At 46.3% G+C, this 15,025-nt stretch overlaps 1 protein-coding gene across 2 annotated transcripts in view; it reads left to right on the top strand.

The window, feature by feature from the left end:
• Positions 1-2,780: 2,780 nt before the first annotated feature.
• Positions 2,781-15,025, top strand: part of RAB11FIP3 (RAB11 family interacting protein 3) — an 83,981-nt gene continuing 71,736 nt past the window's right edge. For both annotated transcript variants that reach the window (XM_053894183.1, XM_053894184.1), the window contains exon 1: positions 2,781-3,601. In XM_053894183.1, coding sequence (XP_053750158.1) covers positions 2,900-3,601 — 702 coding nt within the window. In that variant the 5' untranslated portion in view covers positions 2,781-2,899. The remainder of the gene's footprint in view (positions 3,602-15,025) is intronic.

The following is a 15,025-nucleotide window of genomic DNA, read 5'->3' on the forward strand; positions in this document are numbered from 1 at the left end:
AATCTTACCTTCCAAGTGAGGTTTCTTAACCACTTTCCCTCAGCTCCCCTGGGTGGGTCCAATGAGGCTGTGCCAGGACTCTGTTGAGTCACCTTTCTGGTCTTCATCTTCCTATCTCTTCCCACAAGCCAAATGCCACCAGGGAAGAGGAATCAAGGAAACCTATGTGCTTGGAGATTTCCAAAGATAAGTGTTTATTCAAGTACCTTTCAAAAGTAGGGGTGCCTGGGTGGCTCAGTTGGTTGAGCGCCCAACTGTTGATTTCAGCTCAGGTTGTGATCTCATGGTTTGTGAGATGCAGCCCTATGTCTGGCTCTGTGCTGACCTGCTTGGGATTCTCTCTCTCCCTCTCTCTCTGCCCCTCCCCCATGCACTCTCTCCCCCTCTCTCTCTCTTAAAATAAATAAACTTTAAATTTTTAAACATTTATTTATTTTTGAGAGACAGAGAGAGACAGAACCTGAGTGGGGAGGGGCAGAGAGAGAGGGAGACACAGAATCTGAAGCAGGCTCCAGGCTCTGAGCTGTCAGCACAGAGCCCAATGCGGGGCTGGAAACCATGAACCGTGAGATCATGATCTGAGCTGAAGTCGGATGCTTAACCAACTGAGCTATCCAAGTGCCCCTAAATAAATAAACTTTAATTGAAACAAAACAAACAAACAAACAAGAGTCACAGAGAGAAGTTTCACAGACATTCACCCAGACCCCAAATCCAACAGTTGTGAACTGAACCCCACCCTCCCTCCCTCCCTCCTCCTCTTCTGTGTAACTATTACCAGGTTAAATTAAAATGTGCATAGGGTGGGTGTGGAAGAGCGCCTCCAAGTGGAATCAGGGGCTGCTTTTACCCAGCTAGTTCATTTCATCTGGAATGTTACATCAAAAATGCCCACAGACCACAGAAGGGATGCTTGATGCCATTGGAATGACTGACCAGGAAGTTGTCACTTTAAAAAAATTTTATTATTATTATTATTATTATTATTATTATTATTATTATTATTTTAATTTAAGTAATCTCTACACCCAACATGGGGCTGGAAACTCACGACTCCAAGATCAAGAGTCACACGCTCCTCCAACTGAGCCAGCCAAGCACCCCAGGAACTTGTCACTTTTAATGTTCCATGAACAGAGTCTCTTGAACTATTGCAAGCAGGAAGGTGTATGCTTTCCATGCTGAGGTTCTATTTGGGCATGCCAGCCAACCAGGGAATGCAGATTTTTCCAGTACTGGTACAGTGGCAGGAGGACCTCCTGTTGTTTTTACTTCACCCACATTAACACAGCTATTGAGAAAGGTTGACACATCACTCTAACTACCTCTGAAAATTATGTCTGGTCAAATGCATCAGCTTGATTTCAGATTCTTGCCAAAACTGTAGATGTTTTGAAAGCATACAGCTCATATAAGGAATTGATGAGTTTGGGGAGGAGGATCCCCTGCCTCTCTTTTCCCAATGCCAACCTGACAAAACCTGGAACTGCATGCCCTGGGATTCTGTCATAGGTGATGACTCAGTTAATTACCACACTGTTTCTCACCGTACATTTGGAAACAGCGGTTCAATTTCCTTTGGTTCTTGCCCAAACTGCTTATGAAACATATCTGGTGCGTGTGCCCACCGCATATAAAAATACCAGTTCATACTTTCTCTTGATACATTTCATTGCAGGCTAAATTTAGTACCTCGCCTGGGGCCTGGCAGCTCACCTGCTTCTAACTAGCATGTCTCCACTTTCATGCCTGCTGCAGGGTGTCCGAGTTCCTGTCTGGTGCCCTGTTCCCCACTGATGATGGTGACATCTAGAGAAACAGATGTCAGCTGTCAAAGACAGCCACAGTGTTTGGGAGGCCTGGCTTAGACTGGCGGTTTACACTGGGTCTCCTATGAAAATAAAAGACTTAGTCATAGGTTTAAAAAAAGGTCTCAGTGTTCCACCTCGCGTTCCTTCCGTTACAGATGAGACGGACCGCATTCTCGGGGCAGCCCCACACTCGGGGCGGCCGTTGCCTCTGCCCACCTCTGCCCCATCGCAGGTAAATCCCCGGGCCTCTCTGCGCGGCTGGCGTGTGCAGGGGGCGCCGCACACGCCCTCCGGCTCTGCCTAGAGCCACGTGCACTTCTCGCTGATCCAGGAGGATCGGGCTCCTCTCTTATCAATTAGTGAGAAGGCTCTACGCAGGCAGGACCCTGTCCCCTTGGGACAGGTGCATATATCCGTATTTTGCTCGTCCGGTTTATCCATCCGTGCAGTGCGTGGGGGCGACTGCTCTGGCGCGCCCCAGCGGCGACGTGACACCCAGCCGACGACACCCGGTGGCGCACCGTACGTGGAAACCCCTCTACCCAGCAAGGCGCCCCCCCACCCCCCCCCCCAGCCCGGCTCCAGCCTTTAAGGCAGGCCGGCGAGGGGCGGGGCTGGCAGGAGCCGCGACGTGCTGACGTCACGCCCGACGGAAGGCGGGGCCAGGGCGGCGGCGGCGGCGGCGGCGTCTGCTCTGGTACCGTGGGTACCTCAGCCTCCTCGGCAGCCTCCTCCGCGTCCTCCTCAGAGGCCTCAGCGGCGCCTGCCCCTTCGGCCTCCCGCCGCCGCCGCCGCCGCCGCCGCCGCCGCCTTCTCGGCGCCCTCCAGCGCCCGCCGCGCCGCCGACATGGGCCCGCGCCCGCCGCGCTGCCGGGCCGAGGGCAGCTGAGGCGCCGCGCGAAGATGGGCGAGGGCGGAGCAGGGCCCGAGCGCCAGCCCGAGCAGCCCGGGTGCCCCGCGCGCGCCCGCCCGCGCCGCCGCGGGGATGCCCGCGCCCGCCGCCGCGCCCTGAGCGCCTTTGTCTGCCGCCCGCGCCGCCCGCCGCACCACTGGCCTCGCGGGCCTGCGCCGCGGCCGGGGTCGCGCCCATGAAGATGGAGCCGGGCCGGCCGGCCTCCCCCGCGGGCGGCGCGTGCCCCGACCCGGAGCCCGGCGGGCCCGACGGGCCGGGGGCCTCCCGGCGCGCGCCCGCCGCCCCCGCCCCGCGCCGGGCGGTCGGCTCCCCGGAGCCCGCGGCCTGCGCGGATGCCGGGGCGGGCCTGAGCGCCGGGCGGGCCCCGGGGCTGGAGCGGCGGCAGCAGCCCGCCGGCCCGGAGGCGCGCCCCGAGAGCGGCCGGGCGCTGGCCACGGGCCCAGGAGCCTCTTACCTCCTGCCGGGCCCGGCCGCCCGCCCGGACCCCGAGCCCGAACCCGACCGGCAGCTGCCAGAGCTCGGCCCGCTTCTGTCCTGGACTGCAGAGCCCGAGGATTATGGCCCCCCGGTTTTCCCGGACAGCGCCTGCCTCCGTGTGCCCGGCTTCAGCCACAGCCAGCACAGGAGGCCCGAGGTCGACTTCTTCCCTTGCTTCCCCTCGGCCTCGGTGGGCGAGCTGACGCTGGAGGTGGGTCCCGAGGACGCGGACCGGCCCTCGGACTTCAGCCAGACGTGCGCCCTAACGAGCGAGCCCGCGGCGTGTCCGGAGGACGGCCCCCGCCTGCGAGCCGTGTTCGATGCCCTGGACGGCGATGGAGACGGCTTCGTCCGCATCGAGGACTTCGTGCAGTTCGCCACGGTCTACGGGGCAGAGCAGGTAACTAGGCGAGCGCGCCCGGGCCCAGCCGTGGTCGGGGAGCGAGCGGCTCATACCGGCCGGCCCGCGCTCTCCTTTCGGGACTTCTTTGCTCGGCTCTGCCTGAATTTCCCTGGACTTCCTTCCCTGCCTTCCAGGAGCTTCTGTTCGAGGGAGTCACCTTCTCTCCCTGCGCGCCGCCCCCCCCCCCCCCCCCGCCCGCCCCGCACCACACCAGCTGGTTTTTCCCAGACGGAGAGGCGCTTCTGGCGTGGGGACATGCCCCCGGCCCTTCCCGCCGCCAAGGGTCACGCTGATGGACACCTGTTTTGGGCACAGTTACTTCACCGTGCGTGGTTGGCAGTGTTCCTCCTGGGCCGTGGTTTACTGTTCGGGACACCGTGGTCGCTCAGAGTTTTCGTGTCTAACCCTCTGTGTCCGAAGGAAGGAAATACACCCCAGGGGAAGGGAATGGGCCCTAGAGCCGGGTGGGGCGTGCAGACTGGAGAACTCCGCCCCTCTAGGAGGTGAGCGGTGTAGACGGGTGACCAGGAGGCACAGGGCCGTGTGTCAGTGGGCCCACCCGGCCTCCAGGGCTGCGGCTGCTCCGGAGGAAGGTGGGCCTCAAGGTTTGTCCTCCCCCTGTGTCTCCCCCTGTGTCGGGACGTTTAGGTCAGGGTTGTGTGTTCTGACATCCCATAGGTTACTGGCGTCCGCTTTTAAATACTTTACTTAGTCGTGGGAAGTCCCTACAAGGTTGATTTGCCAGTTTTTACATTTTATTGACTTCTCACACGTGCACGCGTTTGGTAAGTGGGTGGTAGGGTTAGGACTAGAGGTTTCTAAGAAAAGAGGTAAAGTTGACACCGTGCTGTTTAGGGTGTCAGTTATAACATTTACGAACCTTTATAGGGGACCCATGTGTCCCCCTGAGTATGCACAGCGTGCCTTGAGCTCTAAAGACCTGGGTCCTGAATCAGCCCGGGAAGAGGTGCGCGTCCCTGTGGGCATCCTGAGCGTTGGCGTCAGTGTCCTGCCTGCATTTAGCTCTGTGTTGGAAGACATTGCTGAGGATGGGCCTCCCATCTCTTAGTGTCTCTGTGTCACTGGCCCAGAGACATCATAGGCCTGGCAGTTTCCTGTATTGGCAGCGTGGACTGTGATTGCTGGTTCAGTTTCGTTTCTTTTCTTTTCTTTTCTTTTCTTTTCTTTTCTTTTCTTTTCTTTTCTTTTCTTTTCTCTTCTCTTCTCTTCTCTTCTCTTCTCTTTTCTTTTCTTTTCTTTTCTCTTTCTTGTGTATTTATTTTGAGAGCAGGGAGGCAGAGAATCCCAAGCAGGCTCCGCGCGGTGCAAAGAGCCAGATGTGGGGCTTGATCCCACAAACCATGAGATTGTGACCTGAACCGAAATCAAGAGTCTGATGCTTAACCGGCTGAGCCACCCAGGGGCCCCTTGTTCAGTTTCTTTTGATGCTTTTCCTTCATGCCACTGGGCTGGAGGACACCTTGGCATCCTTGGTTGTCGTGTGTGTGTGTGTGTGTGTGTGTGTGTGTGTGTGTGTGAGACTAGTGCCATGTGTCTCCTCCCCAAACATACCCTTCCTCTTTACACCAAGCAGCGATTTTAGAGAAATACAACATTTGATCTTGTTATCATAACCTGACTCTGTGGCTCGTGTGAAGCTCGTGTATGTTTTCACTGGAATACCGCCTTTTTCTGAAGTGGTGGTAAGCAGGTGGTTTTCATGTCACTTCACGGGTAAGGAACCGGAAACCCAGGAAGGATGAATCACTTTCCCAAGACCTGACAGATTGTCAGTGCTCCAGCAGGGACTCTCACTAGGTCTTTTGAGTCGTAATCTTTAGGTGGCTCTCACCTTACTAGATTTGGTGGCTCAAAGTGTTTCCACAAAGTTTCGTGTTACTAACTGCCATAAAATCCGTTTCATTTGAGAAACCTCTTTTGTAATTGTCCTTGTCTATCACAGTGGGAAAAACTTGGGTGCTATTTGGGGTTGAGCTTTCTTGTGATCACAGAGTAGAAATGAGTCAAAATTCTTTGCTCTTATAGCTCCTGGTGGAATTTTAAATTTGGCGTCAAAGCCAGACGACTTGGGGTTTGGGGGAATGGGCGAGGATCCGGAGATCGCTCGTGGCATTGCCCCTTTCGTCTGCTGGCCCAGACTGTGCTGGGTGTGATCTCAGCTTGACTTGGACAGACTTCCTGGGATGGTGGAGGAGAGCTCTTGTTTTGGAGCAGATAATTTACGGAGTAACGAAAGGTTGATTTTTGTGTCTGTGTAAGCTTTAAGCTTTGCTAGCCTTTATTATGACTCAGGATTGCTTTTTCCAAGTCTGATGTCAGAATGCATTATAGAAGAGCAAAGAAAAGAAGTATTTTCTGATAGTGAAGTCGTTTGAGGAAAAGTGAAGATTTCTGCCTCATGATGAGTATTTTTAAACTTTTAAATGAAAAGTCTTAAACATGTTCAAAGATAGAGGGAATGGTTTAGTGAAACCCCCCGCCCCAGTTGCTCTAGTCTTGGCTAATCTGTCAGCTCCCTCTTTCACACTGTGTGGGAAGTGCACACCTGACGTTAGATTCCATCTGTATGTATTTCAGCGTGTCTCTAAAAGATAAGGATTCTTTTTTTAAACACTTGTGATTAAAAAAAAAAAAAACAAAACCCTAGGAACAGATAAGGTGGATAAGAGCAATAACGATAAGTTTTTGTACTTTCCACCTTGAGATTTCAAAATATTGAGTGCATGAGACTCTTACCCTGGTCACATTACGGTCTTTGATGATAGCAGCTCATTATCTTGATTATTGTCAAATTTTCAAAGGTAGCACGTTGAATAATCTGTTTATGAAGGAAGCATTTTAAATTATTTAAGCTGATTATCTGAATTTTTAATGGAAGCAGCTCCTATTTATAATACAGAAGGCTTTTGTGTCCCTCTTTCTTTAGTAATGTCATGGAGTGTTTGGCTCCCCTTACATCATCTGGGTGGTAGATCAGGTGTGGTGTAACATAACACAGTGTTAGTTATCGGCAGAGGGAAGGAGGAAAAGGACTGTAGTGGAGCTTTCTGGTTGTATCTTACTGAGGCGGGAATTCATAGGCACTAGTCGTGAAGTTGGAATAGGTTATTTAAAAAACATTTTTTTTTAACATTTATTTATTTATTTTTGAGAGACAAAGAGACAGAACATGAGCGGGGGAGGGGCAGAGAGAGAGGGAAACAGAATCTGACACAGGCTCCAGACTCTGAGCCGTCCGCACAGAGCTGACACGTGCTCGAACTCAGGAACCGTGAGATCATGACCTGAGCCGAAGTAGGACGCTCAACTGACTGAGCCACCCAGGCATCCGTGGAATAGGTTATTTTTAAGGCCTCAACCATTTCTGAAGATTCTTCATTGACATGACCCCTTCATACTAAGAGGGCTGATGCTTTTGTAGCCACTAGCAACTCATCCTAAAACAGAATTGGCAAAATAAATTCCAAGAGTAGTGTAAGAAAGGATTGGTTTCTTTTGGCTTTACTTTTGAAAGGAATTAATTACCACTGTAAAGATTATCTTCATGTTTATTACTACACTCACTTCAGCATTTACATTTAATAGTTACTGATCCTTTCCAGAGTACCTACACATTGAAACACTGAATGCCCTTCACTGACCTTGTAGGCACTGTCCTCTTCAGTGCTTGCATGAGTAGGCTGCTGAAGGAAGCGTTGATGCTCAGGTCTCCCTGCTTCTTGTTCCTGCCATGCTGCTGGAGGGCAGTTGGAAGTCCCTAGAGACACGGCTGCACCTTTCAGTTGCCTCAGTGTCCTTCCTGGTTTCTTTCCTAGCCTTGAATTTGAGTGTGGGTGTATCTGTGTACATGAGAGAGAATGAATGCCGGTGTGTGAGCAGGTGCATGTGGGAGCTGGTGTGGGGTGTGCGTGCATACTTCTGGGTCTGTGTGTTGGATGAATTACTAAAAGGCAGATGAGGTCCCTTTCTGTGCTTGGATCACAGGCAATTTTGCTAGTGTTTTAAAAGCATCTTTTTCATATTATAAAAGTAACACATGCTTATTAAAAATTGTGAAAACAAAGAGTAATGTAAAATATAAAACAAAAAAAAAAGTGGCCAATAATCCTATTTTCCTGAGAAAAAATATCACTAACATTTTAGTGTATCTCCCTACAGACTTTTTTGTACACACAAGCACACACATACGCAGAGCTTTGTACACAATTGAGATCACAGTGGGTAAAAGCTAAATTATTTTTATAGATGTTCATTGTTTAAAAACATGAGACTAAGTCATATCAGTAAGCAAAATAAGAAAAATAAAAACCACCTATAATTTCACCACCCAGAGTAACTACTTAAAATTTTTAAATGTAAATTAAAATATATGTAATGAATGCTTCATTGTACAAAAACGGTGTAATTCCCATGTCTGTTGTTCTGAACCCACTTTTTGACCTGTTTTTGAAATTAAAGATCTCTGATACCAGTTTACTTGTTTCCAGGAAGATTCAGAATTGTTAGGTGTTATTCCCACACAGAAACTGACATATAGGAAGAATTTAATTCCATGTAGACCGCACAGACAATGTTGTAAAGCACACCAGGCTCATGAATTGCTTCCCTTCCAAATACTTATTTGTTTCAATTCCAGAAACAGGGTCCAAACATTAGTTAAAATTGAAATATCAGACACAAGAGTTAGGCATCCACTGAAGACTATTATGTGGTCCTTAGCAGTGGTTATTACAAAGTTACCAAAGTAATTTAGATTAGTGCTTCTGATGGAATGAATTGTATACCATTATTATAACTGTGAAAATTGTCCATGTGGAAAAGTTTTGAAGGAAATACTAAAAATTAGTTGTAGTGTGTATGTGTGTGTACTGGGGAGGTATATTTGTAGAAGGGGGTGAGTGGTAGGGATGGGCTTGGTTTCATTTGAGGTACGGGCCACATTTTCTGTTATGTTTACTGATTTTATTTTGGAAAGTAGTGTCTGTATATGTATCACAAATTTCAAACCATATAAAAAAGAGTCTAGTAAAAATTTTATTACAATCTTTAGAAATAGAAAATTACACCCTAAAGATAAAATACTTGCATGTCTTATTTTGACTCAGTTAAGGCTTTAGATCAAAATACAAAACACACCTAAAGAAACTCAGATTTTTCTGAGGAACTTTTTATAGAATATTGAATTAGCATGTTCAGACGCTTCTCGAAGATAGACTTAATTTCTGTTGATATTTGGAAAAATGCATATTAAAAATGCCTGTAATTCTTAAAGGTTGGCTACTAGGTGCGATGGTGCTTTCATCAATGTCTAATAACATAAGTAATTCTGAGAGCTTCCTGGTGAAAAGAATTGCACTGTAATTTTTGAAAGTTCTTGAGAGTGGTAGAAATGATTCAGTATCATGGTTAGGGAGGAAAAGAAATTTTTTCTGTGGGTACAGTTTTATTTTTCTGTCCAAATAATTAATGCTTGTTTTAGGCAAGTTGGTATTACTCTGGTTATGATCTAGCTAATTTTTTAAAGACCCATGCCTTCAGAAGGATTTAAGAATATACAGCTCCTGGAATTCTAGTTTGTTAAATGATCTATTTTACTTTTTCTTCTGTTGGATAATTAAAAAAAAAGTTTACAGAAGTTTTACAGCCTTCTGTGCTGAAAGCTAAATCATCCTGCTGTAGTCAAAAGTGAGTTTGTCTGTTAAGATCCCTGTTTTGAGCTAGAGTTCCATGGGATTGGGAATTTATGCTGTTGTATCAGAGGCTTTAATGATTCATTGTTCTTTTTCATTTCACATAATCTGTTCTCACTTCTCTTTAACCAGCTCAGATTATGATTGATGTGTGGTACCGGCTGCCTAAGTTTGTTTATAGGTAGGTGGTTTGTATGTTCAGACAGGAGGAATTGTTCAGCACTTTAAGGACCATTATTGCCCTAAATCATTGGGTCAGTAACAAAACAATGTGCTTAGCATTTTACCGTCTTGAGCAACCTAGGGGTGTTTTGTAAACAGTTTGATTAAGCTGCCTGCCAGTGACTCATTAACTGAATATATGTGTGTGTGTGTGTGTGTGTGTGTGTATATGTATATATATATATTCTTCAATAGATTTTATTTTTAAGTAAAAATACCCACCTAACGTGGGACACAAACTTAACAACCCTGAGATCAAAAGTTGCATGCTGTACTGACTGATCCAGTCTGGCACTCTTGAGTAGTCATATTTTTAAAAGTTAAATGTAATTTAAATTTTACTAATAGATTATCCATAATGAAAGGAATTAAAAGTCCACATGGACTAGAGACATTAGTGTTTCCTTTGAAAGCCTGCTAAAGTACATTTTAAAAAGTTCAGCCAGTGAGAGAAATTTTTTAAAACGTTTATTGATTTTTGAGAGAGAGGGAGACTGTGTACTGGGGAGGGGCAGAGAGAGAGAGAGGGGCAGAGGATCCAGAGTGGGTTCTGCACTGACAGCAGAGAGCCCGATGCAGGGCTTGAACTCAACGAACCGTGAGATCGTGACCTGAGAGAATGTTTTTTAACTTGAAATACAGATGAGGGATGGTAGAAGGCTGTGAGTTTCGAGTGAGGTCTGAGCAGAGCGTAGCCAGTTTCTGGTTCTCCTCAGAGCACTGATCATGTTTATGGGCTAAGTGTGGGGTCCAGTCCCTGGTCTCCCTGATCATATCTGTGGAGGAACCTCAGGTTTTCATCTAGAAGATGAGAGAGCATAGCCAGCCTAACACACCTCTTTGGCCCCACTATGTTCTCCAGTAGGGGTCTCAGTAAGTTTTTTTTAAAAATACAAGATAAAAGACTGATGTAAAAACTCTTGAAAGCCAAAGAGGGAAAAAAAAGACAACCTGGTAGAAAAATGGAGAAGAGATGTGAAGACATCCCACAGAAAAAGATACACAAATGGTCTGGAAACATATGAAAACATACTGAGCTTCACTCATGATGAGACAGATAAATGCAAATTAAAATCACTTAGATAGCATTTCTCACTCATCCTGTTGGCAAAAATGTCAAAGCTTGAACACATTCTGTTGGTGAGGCTGTTGGGAAATAGGCATGCTCTCATATTGCTGGGAGGGTGCAAAGTGGCACGGCCCTTATCAAGGGGAATTTGCAGGATCTGCAGACGTACTGACCCTTTTGCCTTAACAGTCCCGCTTCTAGTAATTTACCCCGAGGATGTACCTCCACAGATAAAAATATCAGGTGCACACAGTATTCATCGCAGCATTACCTGTGAGTAAAATATGGAAACAACTGAAATGTCCGTCCAGGAAGAGTGAACTGAGGTTTGTTCAGGAAACAGAGCTGTGCAGCTGCAGAGATGAGGGGGGGACATTACTACAAACTGGTAGGGAGTGATGTCCAACATGCAGTAAGTGGAAAGAAAGTACAAAGTAGAATGCATAATTTGTGGTGAGAAAGAATGGTTATTATGTGATTCCCCTGCTAGGTGGCTCCTAGAGGAGTCAGACCACATAGCTGGAAAGGAGAATGGGGCTGGAGGGGAGTTAGTGTTTAATGGGGAGAGTTTGAGTTGGGGAAGTTGGAAAAGTCCCAGAGATGGATAACGGTGATGGTTGTATAACAACGTAAATGTACTTAATGGCATAGAACTGTATACTTAAAAATAGTTAATTTACCACCACAAGGATGCCTCCGTTAGGCATCCAACTCTTGATTTCAGCTCAGCTCATGAACTCCCAGCTCATGGGGTCAAGCCCCACACTGTGCTCTACGCTGGCAACGCAGAGCCTGCGTGGGATTCTGTCTCCTTCTCTCTCTGCCCTTCCTCTACTTGCTCTCTGTATCTTTCTCAAAATAAATAAAAATAAACTTAAAAAAAAAAAAGGTTAATTTACCACAATTAAAAAAAAAAGGAAAAATAAGATGAGGGATCTGAGATGCAAAACCCTAAGTGAGTGACTTTAGCTCAGAGGAAGGGGAATCGACAAACAGAATAAGAAACCAAACCTCAGGGTGTCTGGCTGGCCCAGTCGGAAGAGCGTGTGACTCTTGATCTCGGGATCATGAGTTTGAGCCCACGTTGGGTGTAGAGATTACAAAAAATAAACTTTAAGAAAGCAAGCAAGAGGGGCGGGCGCCTGGGTGGCTCAGTTGGTAAAGTAGGTTTTTGTATTCACAGGCCCCAGGACAGGCCTAGGCCAGCAAGATCTGACTATAAGGAGGTCAGGGTGGGGGGGGGGGGGGGAGGTTGGAAAGAAAGAATGCAAAATTAGAAGAGGAAATAATAAAATGTGTATATTTGTTTCTTTTTGCAAAAAGAAATCTAGGAAGGATAGATGAGAAAGCAATTTAAAAAACTTAAGTGGGTGGGGACAGGTTGTAAGGTATATATGGGTGGGAGTGAAACTTGTTTGAGTCTGCCTTTTTATATATTTTTGAGTTTTGAGCCATCCATATATTCTACATATTAAGAAAACAAATTAAGACAATGATATAAACCAAACTGAATACACATAGGAGCAAAGGAAACCGAAAGTGAGTCGAATTACTAATATAACCACGTAAGAAAGATTAATTCACAGGTCATGAACACAGTACTCTGTATTCCTTTAGTGGGTTGTATTTAAAAGTAAAAAAAGAACTACAAAGAAACTTAATACAAAGTAGGTTTGTTGTTGATAGATCAGCATAGAAGTTCTGAAATCTCTTTGGCTGTATGTCAGAGCAAACAAGTGTACTGCTTCTGGGAACCAGGGTTCTCTGGGAGGAAGGAGGTAAAAACATTTTATGGAGGGGCACCTGTGGCTCAGTCGGTTGAGCCTCTGACTCTTGATTCTCTCTCCCTCTGCCCTGTCCCCCCACTCATGTTCTCTCTCTCCCTCTCTCTAAAATAAAATAAAAAATAAAATAAAAAAAATATGTTGTAGGAAAGGTGAGGGAGAGCCTGTTGTCTTGAGATTTAAATTGAGGGTATCGGTATGAATACGTGATTTAAAAAACAATTCCTAGCTCTGTCTTCTGAAAGAGTTTAGGAGCAGTGACACTCCAGTAGCAGTGAGGACACTTAGCCCCCCAGATACCGGTTACAAACACCATTTCCTACTAAAGCAGTCAGGGGCCCTCGGAGAAGTGACTTACTTCAGGTTTGGGGCAGGCAAAATTCAATGCGAGCCTGGATTATCTTGTACCAGAAAGCAAGGAAGTGTTCAAAAATTGATAGGGACGTGTCAAAAATGGAGCAGCTTGAATGGGTTCCCAGTGGGCAAATCTGGGACATTGGGAGTGTCAGAAAAGAGTAATGATAACAGACACATCGAATTTAAAAAGTCTGTGGCATACAGTGAGTAACAACCAGTCCTAGTCATACTCCAAAGGAGGCGCGTAGTTCCTGACAAATGGCCTTTGAAGGAGAAAGTGACAGATTTAGAGAATCAGTGTGTTGTTGTTGTTGTTGTTGTTGTTGTTTGTTTTTTTGTGGGGGGAATCAGTGTTTTGTGATGACCAAGGTAATTATTGATTCAAGTGAGGATCATCAGTGGTTGCCAAAAACAGTCTGCAGTGTCATTCCACAGATGATTGATTCCAAAGGTAAAGAGAAAAGTCCTTACATTTGGAGAAATATGTCAGACTCTACCTTGACCAGGTGATCAAACTCTGACTTCCCAGTAATGGAGATTACATTGCCCCTTGAGGGGACACAGTGGTGGGGGCGGGGATGTGTGTGTCCACATTCTTGCCAAAAATGCTTAACCTGAGTCAAGTAATGAGGAGTAACCAGATAGCCCAGAATGTAGGGCATTCTACAGTTGCCTGGACACTTGAAAATATCAGTGTCATAAGAAGGGTGGGGGCCCATCTAGATTGAGGAGGTGAGAGAATTGTAACAACTCGTGACTGGTTCTTGATTAGAAACTGGTTTAAAAGGAAACAAAACAAGTGTGAAGGCCATTATTGGGACGACTCGGAAAATTTGAATATAGATGAACTTGGGATCAGTGGTCATAATGGTATTACGTAGGAGGACGGTCCTTGTTCTTAGGAAATACACGCTGAAAGGGTTTAGGGAGGCATCGTGATGTCTGTACCTTAATACAATTTTTTAAAGATTTAATGATTTTGTTTTTAAGTAATCTCTATACCCAACGTGGGGCTTGAACTCAAGACCCGGAGATCAAGAGTTGCATGCTCTACTGACTGAGCCAGCCAGGTGCCCCTCTGCGGCTTATTTTTAATAGTTCCACAATTAAAGTGCAGGTGTGTAGAAAGAGATACAAAGCAAATGTGGAAGGACATTAATAATTGAATATAGGGGCGCCTGGGTGGCGCAGTCGGTTAAGCGTCCGACTTCAGCCAGGTCACGATCTCGCGGTCCGTGAGTTCGAGCCCCGCGTCAGGCTCTGGGCTGATGGCTCGGAGCCTGGAGCCTGTTTCCGATTGTGTGTCTCCCTCTCTCTCTGCCCCTCCCCCGTTCATGCTCTGTCTCTCTCTGTCCCAAAAATAAATAAAAAACGTTGAAAAAAAAAATTTAAAAAAAAAAATAATAATTGAATATAGAGGAGGGATATACAGATGTTCTTTGTGTTCTTCTTTGAACTTTACAGTGGGTTCACTTCAAAATAAAAAGGAAAAGTACCATATGGGAAGTTCATTGAGGATAACCTGTACTTCATCTTGTACTGTACGTTAGATTGTGTGTCCTTTACCAATACCCGATATAACCCTGAAACCCTTTGTTCTCAAACATGATTTAAAAGGAATGTTAGGGGCACCTGGGTGGCTCAGTCGGTTAAGCGTCCGACTTCGGCTCAGGTCATGATCTCGCGGTCCGTGAGTTCGAGCCCCGCATCAGGCTCTGGGCTGACGGCTCAGAGCCTGGAGCCTGCTTCTGATTCTGTGTCTCCCTCTCTCTCTGCCCCTCCCCCGTTCATGCTCTGTCTCTCTCTGTCTCAAAAATAAATAAAACGTTAAAAAAAATTAAAAAAAAATAAAAATAAAAAAATAAAAGGAATGTTACACATGCACACAGGTTTTACTTGTTATTAACTTCACAGCCAAGGTAGCATTTATTGATTGACAGTTACACAAGGTATGAAAGGACCCTTTCCTTTGACACAGGGGTTGAAATGGGAAATTAACAATAGCTGTACGTTGAAACCTTATTTATGAAGGGATGGTGCTTCCCCAAGAGATGTAAATATCTTGTCCAGTGTACAGATTCCCTCAGAACGAAATTTATAAAGAGCTCTCTTTTTCCCTCCCTCCCATTATTCAAATGGATAAATCCATGTTTGAATAAATACGTGAAAGGAGCTTTGAAATACTTAGGGTGTCTAAAAATTAATTTCCTGTTGCAGGGTAACTTTATGTATTTTCTGCTTTGCATTTTGTCTGGGTGTGAAAATGTTCAGTTAGATG

The sequence above is a fragment of the Panthera pardus genome, unplaced genomic scaffold, assembly GCF_024362965.1.
Source record: "Panthera pardus isolate Hobbes unplaced genomic scaffold, ASM2436296v1 HiC_scaffold_4, whole genome shotgun sequence".
NCBI classification, from domain to species: Eukaryota; Metazoa; Chordata; class Mammalia; order Carnivora; family Felidae; genus Panthera; species Panthera pardus.